We start from the raw sequence: 10622 nt of genomic DNA, 5'->3' as shown, positions 1-10622 counted from the left end.
GTCAAAATTAATAACTTTTGTTGTCAGTATTTCCCAAGTCCAATTTCATATGACGTTTGATCCTTATATGGACCAATTTCCTTAATTTTTTAAGAGTGTCTCCTATATGTCTGAAAGGCCTTTTTTGACATCCAAATACACATTTTGGAAAAAAGTTAGTGAACTAGTAATAATGGACGTGACAGCTCCCAAATAATCTAAATAATAAAATTGGTATAATAAAACTATGTAATTTTGCACCATTAAGTTTCTTTAAACAAATTTAAGGTAAAATTTCTATATTGATCGTGACATAGTGCTTAAAAGTTATCTACAAATAAAACCGATTACTCACTGTTGCCCTAACATCACAAAATATTTAATTAACTTTACAACCTTTTTTTACAACAACTTAACGTCGAGGTCGTCTGGTTTCTTGTTTATCTTTTCTTTCATATTTTTTCATATATTTCTATGTTTTAATTTTCGTTTTAAAGAAACGATCAAAACGATCGTTGCATATTGCTATTGTAGTTGCTGCTGTTGGTGTTACAGACTTTTAGAAATAGAAACCGATTATATGCGAAATGCATTTGGTAAGATAGTATTACGAACACGATCTATGAACGAATGAACTATGCAGGTTTAATATTTTTGAAAACTTAAACTAAAACTCTTAACACTTTTTGGGGCTAAAAGAGAATGTTAGTGTTTATGTTTTGAAAACTCTTTGAATTTACTCTTACGTTTTTTATGTTAATAAAATGTTTAGTATTTTTTATTGGCTGAATCTAATCATTATACCAAGTTAAATCATTGGGATCTATTTCATCTTCACATAATGATTTATATTTGGCATTGCGTTTTTTACACTTAGAGGCCGCTCTCCCTGGTTTATAACTCGGCACCCCTCGTATATTTGTCGATGAGTAATTGCAGGTAAAGATGACAAAGCGTTTGTCTGGTTTCAAGAGATTATTTAGAAAAGCACAACCCACCCGATTATGACGATCATTTACCAGCAGTGTAAAATGGCCCGTTTGGGGTCTAAATAATTTGGGGAAATAAAGAAAAATATATATATTTTTTTTGTATTTTGGTAAAAATAGATCTTACGTAGTTTTATGATAGGACATTAGAACTTCATGATCCGCATCAAATTGTTCCTCAAACCATAAAAATATGGCTTCTTTGATAAAACCCTCTACTGTAACATTGATGCGACTAGTTTTGGCCATATAAATATTTTGTCCAGCCATTGGAAATTTTTTAGTGCTGCGGCACTGATCGTGAGCAAACACACAAGAGCGTACATTGTATTCAGCAGTTTCCGCTAAATCGGAGTCCCATTTCTGATTAAAATAATAATAATTGATTTTGTTTAAAATTATTTTAAAAAAACTCACCAATAAAGGCATTCTTACAGCTGGATAAAAACATTTAACCTTACCCGAGGCCACTAGATTTCTATAACTATTGTGTTCATCCAAAATCATATTAATGTAAGGTTTCATATTTTCCACTTTCAGTTCGCCCTCGCAATCTTTACTAAAACTCTTAAATAATATAAAAGAAATAAAATTGAATTTTTTAAAATTTACAATATACTTTTGTTTTATTGCAGGCCACATGAATGCCTTGATGTGGACACATCTGCTGGTCACAATAGTCGATTTTTTTACCAAAAATTATTTCGTTTAAACTTAGTAAAACTACTAGTAATAATTTAGTTTTTAAAAACATTTTTCTGCCTAATAATAAATAACAATTTCTGCTTTAAATTCTTACTTAAATACTGTTTGGTTTATTAAATTATTTTATATTTAAATTAGTTTTTATCTTTAAAATGAAACATTCACGTTTACTTTTTAAATCATGAAATTTAAATAAAAAGTGTAAATTTAAGATAATAAGCCGTTTAAAACAGCGCATAAGTTTAAAACAAATAAGACTTCTATATTCGGCTATGCCGAATCTTATATACCCTTCACCATAGTGTGTTTAAAAAAACGTATTTTATTACAAAAAGTCCCCCTTTATAGATTTGAATGTTTGATTTTATGTTTCTACATTCAATATTATTAAAAGTACCTTTTGAAGAACGAAAAAGTACCAAAATGTCCCCTTCTATATGTTCTCACTTACTCCGGGCTCTACATGCTTAATTTCATGTTTCTAGGTTCGATATTATAGAAAATTCAAAAAGTACCTTTTGAAGAACGAAAAGTACCAAAAAGTCCCCTAGCAAATTCAAAAAGTACCTTTTGAAGAACGAAAAAGTATCAAAAAGTCCCATTTTATAAGTTCTCCGGGCTCTACATGCTTAATTTTATGTTTCCAGGTACAATATTATAGAAAATTCAAAAAGTACCTTTTGAATAACGAAAAAGTACCTAAAAGTCCCATTTTATAGGTTCTACCTTAATGCGGGCTCTATATGCTTAATTTCATATTTCTAGACTCAATAGTTCAAAAAGTACCTTTTAAAGAACGAATAAGTACCAAAAAGTCCCCTAGCAAATTGAAAAAGTACCTTTTGAAGAACGAAAAAGTACCAAAAAGGCTCATTTTATAGGTTCTCATTTACTACGGGACTTACATGCTACAGTTCGACAAAGAGTCAATGCATCCGAAAAAGATTTCCAGTAACGTCTAACCAACTGGTCACGGCTGTACTCTTTGGTGAAGATAATCGTCACTTTATTGTACCCTTTGTAAGCGATAGAGTGGACACATAAAAAAAAACAAACTTAAGCTTTTTGCTGTCTCTTCGTAATCTGTGGGGTGACGATTGACTTCCTAGTAGGACAAGCACATGTTACATGACAGACGGACATAGCTAAACCAACTTCGATACCTATAGGGAGTTACATATTGTATTTGTACCTTATTAGGTCACAAAATTAATATTTTTTTTTTAAATAATGAACAGAATAACAAACTTATATATGCCCTTCTCACGAAGGTGAAGGGTATAAAAAAAATATAACGACTGGATTTTAATTATACATATGTATATCTACACCCTGTGTCAGTTTACGACTATTGTGAATGACACATTTCTATACAATTTTCTAGAGTTACCATACTTATGCACTTTGAAAAAGTTCGAATTCCCACTATTTCGACCTAAAAATTTCTGCATTAAGACCAACTCAAGGCGAATTCATATAAGGTGGTGTTATTCAATCAGCTGATAATTTTTTTTTCTTAAGTCGCCTGGTTTACGTAGCTGTCAAAGTTTGTTATTGTTAACATTTTTATATATAAAAATTTCCGTTAAACGGAGAAAAACTTCGTTAATATTTTGAATTATTTATGTAAAAAATCTAAAAAAAAAAACGTAAACAAATATCATTTTATTTAAATAATGGCATAATTGGTATATATACAAATATGTTATTTAAGAAAAAAATTTTTCCATTAAATGTTAAAATATTACACAATATTGTTTTATATATACACTATGTAGATAAAGAGATTAACTAAAAAAGTCTATTCCGGAACGCTTTATATAACAAAACCCATATGAGGTATTTATCCGTCCGGCGGCTGCAACATTATGGCCAAATATTGAAAATTACTCCGCCGGAGTAGAATTATCCATTCGCAACAAATATATATTATTTATCCATTTCAAATTGCAAACAAAAACTTACAATCAACTAGTTGTTTAAAATTGTGATTTATTTCTCAAATACTTTTAGTAAAATCGTAATCAATTAAAATAATTGTTTCTGACATAGAGAAACGCATAGAGGAGAAAGTTGTCATTATTTTTTTGAAAACATAGGCTCTTCACTGTACTGTGAATTCAACATACCACCTGTTAGAGTTACCCACAGTCATTTGTCAAAATGAATGTAAATAATAAATAAAATATTTTTAATTTTAAATAAAAACATATCAAAATTAAAACATTAATGTACGTTCTCTTACTCGTCTGGATTGTAATTTTTGCCATGTCCCGGTTATTGGAGAGGTCTCTTCGGTGACTTTTGTTTAAATCCAAAATCGTGGGAAGATAATGTTGGTTAAAAGACTGATGAAAGGTGAAGTCTGAATTTCTGGATAAGGCACCCAGCAAACACAGAGGTTTCACGTAAGGTCGAGAAAGATTGTAAATCATATGTTTTTTTTAATTTTTAAACTGGAAATCTAATGCAAACATTACATCCATTTCTCCTTTTAAAGAACCGTAAATGTTTAATATTAAATAAGATCTAATAACTTTTTCAAACATTAGATTTTGTGTTTGTTGAGTTATGCCAACTATGGGGAATACACTAATACTACCTATTACTAAATTCAGACGACTAAGGCTTTTGACAACAGACTTAGGTGCTTGACAGCAGAGTTTCCCTTCTATGTACTCTATGGTTGCTGATTTCATCAGTTTGTGTTTATTTTGTTGGTTTTTCTGAAATACTTAAGTAAATTTTCGTTTTTAAAAAATGCATCTGCAATCTTTGACCAATTTTTAGTACATGCTCTTGGACTGGGATGACGTAGATATAATAGACGTTTTTCAATGCAATATTTTACTGCTTTAAGATTATCATATGCATAACGTCCAATGGCTACAATAACTTCCGGTTGTATTAATTCTAATATTTGTTCGATAGTATGTAAACAAGCATTGCCAATTTGTCGCTTATAAGGTGCTTTCAAATTCTGGGGAGAAATATAATCACCCTTGCTATTGTAAAAGAGAAGCGGACAAAAGTTATAAACAAAACATTGTTCAAAGAATATATCAAGAGATCCGTCTGATAATTCTTGAAATTTAGTCCATAGACGTTTACCACTTGGTTCTTCTATTGTAGCTGCTAAGCCTTTAACAGGTCTTTTCGGATGAACGTTGGGCGGTTGGTTAACGGTACCATTAAGTCCCATTATATCTTTAACGGTAGTAATATTGCCGAAGGGTATCTGAAAGAAATTCAAATTTTTACTTTAGCAGCAGTTCAATAAGTAATATATAAAAACACTAGACAAATCGTTGTTGAACTTCTTCTAACTACTTACACCTGTTTGCCCCATACCATTAGCTCCTGGATTCAAACCAATAAATAATACTTTTTTACCTCCCTTAAGGTATTTTTTTAAATATGCTTGATGTAAATCGGCGGCATATTCAACCGGATTATAAATATAAGATATTTCTGGATGTGTTGTGAAATTTCTTAGTTTTTCATTTAGTTGCGTCTCTAAATTGTAAAATTGTCTCCATAATTCTGAATCTGCATCAGTGTTTGCTGACATTCTAGACTGTTTTAAATTAAGTTTAAAAAGCTTGTAACTAAAACACACAATAAATTGCACTCACATAAGTTTCATGTAAATCGGCGCCATTATCAACTGTATTGTAAATATGAGAAATTTCTTAGTTTTTCATTTAATTGCGTCTCTAAATTGTAAAATTGTTGATCCATATTTCTGGATCTACATCAGTGTTTGCTGATATCTACATTATTTTATTGTGCAGTTTACTTTTTTTTATAAAATTATTAAGCTTGTAAATTAAAAAGCTTGTAACTACTTACTTACACTCAATAAATTGCACTTGCATAAGTTTGATGGATAAAATGAATTACTACTCACTGTCATTAATACATTGGAAAATTTCTCTCTAAATTCAGAAGCTTTCTAACAACAATACAAAGATAAATGTGGTGTTATATATTGGTAGTAAATTCATAAAGTAATACTCGATTAGAAAGTAGACTATTAGACCCTTCTAGAGAATTGTTTTTTGAATATCTTTTTTATAAATTCTCATTTAATAAGTACCGCGTTTCATGTGTTTTTGAAAAAGTAGGATTTGAAGAAGTAGTCAGTCAGGACCGTGCATGTTAAAATTTGTATTTCTAGGTTCAATATTATAGAAAATTCAAAAAACTACCATTTGAGGGACGATAAAGCACCAAAAATTTCCCTCTAACAGAATCGAATTTAATAAGCCTTTTGGCTTCATTTTACAGAACTTTCAAAAAGTACCATTTGAGGAACGAACGAATCACCTATTATAGATTCTGATTCTCATTCTTGTTAAATTTTATGTTTCTAAGGTTCAATATTAAAGAAAATTCAGAAAGTACTATTTGATGAACGAAAAAGTACCAAAAAGTTCCCATTTTAGGTTAAAAATTATTGTTTCTATTAAAATTAAAAAAAAAAAACGATTTTCCCTTTTCGTCCAGTAACAGACTTATTAGAGGATTAAGTTTACAAAATACTTCCATGTTTAAATGTGTTGATCACAAATAAAAATCACACGATGCATTGATTTACTCAAGAACAATTATGTTTTCAAAAAGTACCAAACTATTTACCCGAATTTGCTGGAGGTAACCAAAATCTGTTGTAATTTTTATAATATTCTAGAGCTATACACAATATAAATAAAAAACCCTTAAGATTTTTATAACCTTCACACCCAAAATACATTAGAATCAATAATAATAATAATCGATTTTGAATTTTTGGTTAGTTAGGGCCGTTTAATTTTAAATTAGAAAAATATAACGGTTGGATTATATTTATATGCATATCTACACCCTGTGTCACTTAACAACTATTGTGAATGAAGCATTTCTTTAAAATTTTAAGAGTTACCAGACTTGTGCACTTTGAAACAGTTCGAATTCCCACTATTTTTACCTATAAATTCCTGTATAAAGACCAAATGTCCTCGTCGGCTTTTTTTCAAAAACAAATCTACCTATTTAACTCCTTATTAGTAACCATTAGTGGTAAGTACTTCTTTAAGTCGAAATCGTGAAAAAATATACGATTTTTATATCGAAAATGTTCAATTGTAGTTTTTTAACCCCTGTATATCAGAATAAAAAGTTAAATTACTTCGACATATAATTTTAAAACAATTTTACATCGATAACCAAAAATGTCTAGCGAAAAAAATTAACCAATGACCTAACAAGAAATGATGCCCCGAAAAATTTCTTTAATAAAAAAAGGGCATGACTTAGCTATATATGTATAAACCTCAATGCCCCCACCAAATTTTATTAATATAGGTGTTTTGACTCTAGTCTACATATACAAATCTTCCTTGAGAAAATCACTTAGTCGTTAATAAATTACTTTAATTTTTTGAAAAATCTGTTCTAGATGATTTATCATATGTAATTAATTACTCTATTAAACTCGATAGAGTTCCGTCCATAATTGACCCAAGACGCCATTGAGGGCCTTTTTCTAAGTCGTCATGGATATCGTACTAATATTGATTAAAATTTAAAATTCTATTAAAAAAAACTTAGTTATAACAAATATATACTACATTTCGTAAAAATCGGCCATAATAAAGGCCAACAAAATTTGAAAAAAAAAAACTCAAAGACCAAAGCATACTTTTCTAAAGGATTGAGTAGCGCTGAATCCTAATCTGGATCATCACATAAATTTTTCGAGATATCGTGTCGTAAACTTTGAAAACCCTATTTTTAGTCATATTTGAGAAGTTGAGTAACAGCGGGAAGAAACCTCTATTTAAATAATCACCTGAAAGCCCCATCTGGCGTCTTTAAAATAAATAATTAATGTCTGTTATATCTTCTTCTTATATCATTCAAGCTTAACCTTAAACTTGAAACAACCATACATTAAGGAAATCTGGATTTTTTTACTTTATTTTGCCTTTGTTTTTATATGACAAATTTTCGCATAACTTTTAGCACAACAATACTTTTAGAATTGTTTAAAAATATTTTGTATTCGCTGAGTTATTGTCCGTTGAAATTTTAGCTGTAAAAAAAATAAAGGCAATATATACATATATATATATATTTTTTTTTTTGGAATTTATAGTTGTTTCAAAATTTAAGTTAAGATATCTAGAAGAAATAAGAAGATATAATAGATGTTAAATCTTTATTTTAAAATCGGCAGATTTAAGTTTCAGACTACACAACATACTTTTGTCTGTTAGCTGTTATAACGTCTAAAATATAGCCAAAAGCAGGGTTTTTCAAACTATATGACACAATATCTCGAAAACCTGATGAGATGGATACTTTTTTAGATTCAGAATCAGCGCAGCTCAATCCTTTAGATAAGTATAATTTAGTCCCTAGGTTTCAGCTTTGTTGGCATGAGTTATTTATTCTTATAAACGCTCGTAAACATAAATGCTTAATAATGTTATTGGAATTTTGTATGGAAAATGTAATTAATAAACCAAAAATAAACGAATAAAATCTGGATGACTACGGCTGTAGGTTGTCATTAAACTAAATAACAAAATTTATGTTAAATATTTGTAAATAAATACTTATTTGGGCTGTTAAAATCGTTAATTAACCCTCTTACAATATTTTCCCAATTATTATTAATATTAGTTATATGGCAACTTAATATTTCAACTTCTAACATTGGCAACCCACAAAATATACAACTCTGTAAATGAGTAGATGAGTGGAAAACGGTCGAAAAATGACTAAGCCTAGCCGCCGAACAAAATGTCAAAACCACCGCCGCCAAAAATGTTTCAGCTTAATACGGCTTAAAAATTTTGCCATATTTTGTATAACTTACAGAACACTTTAGCTAAATTTATGTAATTTTACAATATAAAATTAATTTGTTTTCATTTAAGCTAGTTTTCTTTTATCTAATACTAAGCCGCTCATTGTAATTTGAACGGTGTGTAAAACGTTCAATGCATATTGCTTCGCCTCAGACATTTTCGTGTTTTCGCGCCTAATTCGAGTCGTTGCTTTTACTTCAAACCAGCTTAGTTGACGTCAACGGAACTGCACCTTTTTACATAGCTGGTATGTCATACCGTAAAAGGCTAGGATATCGAACATGTGTATTGGTACTAACCATTGTGGGCTTTATGTCGACTTTAGATACCTTTTAATTGTCACACAATACCCAATAAGCATTCTTGCTGGAATTAAAGTTTAAAACAAGTTTAATTCAAGTCAAATATTCAAATTTCAAGTGTTGAAATACACTTTCATTACGCTTTAATTCAACAGCATTCTCCAGTGAAAAGGAAACTTGAATTCAAGTCGAACATTACAATGTTTTTACAGTATAATTTAAGGCATCATCGCACAGTCTAAACGGTTGAAGCTAAATTTGGACAGGAGGTTGGTCTCCCACTAAATAGATCCACTAAGACGGGATTTTTGGAAATTCGAATGTTTAGGGGGTAAAAATGGGTAAAAACTGGTAAATTCGGTAACCTCATATCTCCTAAACTAGAAAAGATATAAAAACAGTATAAAGCTTATCGTCGTTCATTTAAAAAAAAGCGGACTGGTGTGGTACTTTTTTCAAATTCGGCCCCTTTAGGGAATAAACGGGTAAAAACTGTAGTTTGTTACTTTTTTGCACCCCATGTATCTTTTAAACCAATATTTTCCTTCATAACTTGACGAAAAAATAAAAAAATTTGAATTTAGTACTTTTTGGATATTCGGACGTTTAAGGGGTGAAAATTGCATATATTTGTGGTACTTTTTTCATATAACACTGTTTTTGGTTTATTAACATATACATACGTATGAATACATAATAACGGGCTCCCGCTACGATGTTGCAACTTTTAGGAATATAATTTTTGTTTCGTTAATGAGGAGATAAAATTACCAAAAGGGGTAAAAATGGGAAATTTGATTTTATTCAAACACAATGAGCCAATTTAGATAAAATTTTTAGATTTATAAACACTAAATATGCTAATGGGGTGCACCCGGTACCAAGTGACATTTTTTGGTACTTTTTCATTCTCCAACTGGTACTATTTGAGCTTTCTATAATATTGAAATTGAACCATGAAATTAATAATAAATAGACTTTTCGGTACTTTTTCGTTCTACGCAGGTACTTTTTTGAGTTGTCTTTAAAATTAATCCTAGAAACATGAAATTAATCATGTAGAGCCCGGAGTAAATGAGGATCTATAAAATGGTATTTTTTGGTACTTTTTCGTTCTTCGACTGGTACTTTTTGAGTTTTCTATAAAAATTTAACCTAGAAACATGAAATTAAGCATTTAAAGCCCCAAGTAAATGAGAATCTTTACTTTTGGTACATTATCGTACTTCGACTGGTACTTTTTAACTTTTCTATAAACTTAAACCTTGAAACATAAAAAATAAATATGTAGAGCCCGGAGTAAATTAGAATCTATAAAAGGGGACTTTTTGGTACTTTTTCGTTCTTCGACTGGTACTTTTTGAATTATTTATAATATTTAACCTAGTAACATGCAATTAAGCATGTGGAGCCTGGATAAAAGGGGACTTTTTGGTACTTTTTCGTTCTTCAAAAGGTACATTTTGAGTTTTTATATAATATTAAACCTAAGCATAATATTAAATTAAGCATGTATAGCCGGGATTAAGTGAGGACATATAAAAGGGGACTTTTTGCTACTTTTTCGTTCTTTAAAAGGTACTTTTTGTGTTTTTTTTATAATATTGATCCTAGAAACATGAAATTAAGCAATCAGGGACTTGAGGGAATGAAATTTTAAACTGGAGTATTTTCTGGTTCTTTTTCTTTCCTTAACTGGTACTTTTTGAATTTTCTATAATATTGAACTTAGGAATATGAAATTAAATAAAATAGGTATAAATAATTAAATAAATAAATAAATAAATAAA

The 10622-nt window shown here is 29.7% G+C and overlaps 2 protein-coding genes across 3 annotated transcripts; both read right to left on the bottom strand.

Moving 5' to 3' along the window:
- Positions 1-691: 691 nt before the first annotated feature.
- On the bottom strand, positions 692-1734 carry LOC119607429 (antigen 5 like allergen Cul n 1-like). The gene is made up of 4 exons (XM_037961319.1): positions 1588-1734; positions 1386-1535; positions 1096-1331; positions 692-1026 (listed from the first exon to the last, which is right to left on the bottom strand). The coding sequence occupies exons 1-4, from the start codon at positions 1720-1722 to the stop codon at positions 771-773; spliced, it is 777 nt and encodes a 258-aa protein (XP_037817247.1). The 5' UTR covers positions 1723-1734; the 3' UTR covers positions 692-770.
- Positions 1735-3437: 1703 nt separating this feature from the next.
- Positions 3438-5463, bottom strand: LOC119607434 (single-strand selective monofunctional uracil DNA glycosylase-like). 2 transcript variants are annotated; one of them, XR_005231730.1, is made up of 5 exons: positions 5309-5463; positions 5008-5250; positions 4467-4911; positions 3919-4407; positions 3438-3805 (listed from the first exon to the last, which is right to left on the bottom strand). XR_005231730.1 is itself a non-coding variant. In XM_037961324.1 (4 exons), the coding sequence occupies exons 2-4, from the start codon at positions 5242-5244 to the stop codon at positions 4118-4120; spliced, it is 972 nt and encodes a 323-aa protein (XP_037817252.1). In that variant the 5' UTR covers positions 5245-5250; positions 5309-5463; the 3' UTR covers positions 3438-4117. The 2 variants fall into 2 exon arrangements, 1 of the variants encoding a protein (XP_037817252.1); XM_037961324.1 differs by having other exon boundaries at positions 3438-4407.
- Between the last annotated feature and the right edge of the window lie 5159 nt (positions 5464-10622).

The sequence above is a fragment of the Lucilia sericata genome, unplaced genomic scaffold (assembly GCF_015586225.1).
Source record: "Lucilia sericata isolate MDLA Ls3-8-SP2 unplaced genomic scaffold, ASM1558622v1 Contig000694F_arrow, whole genome shotgun sequence".
Taxonomy (NCBI): domain Eukaryota; kingdom Metazoa; phylum Arthropoda; class Insecta; order Diptera; family Calliphoridae; genus Lucilia; species Lucilia sericata.
This window is presented reverse-complemented; position numbering and strand designations above follow the sequence as displayed.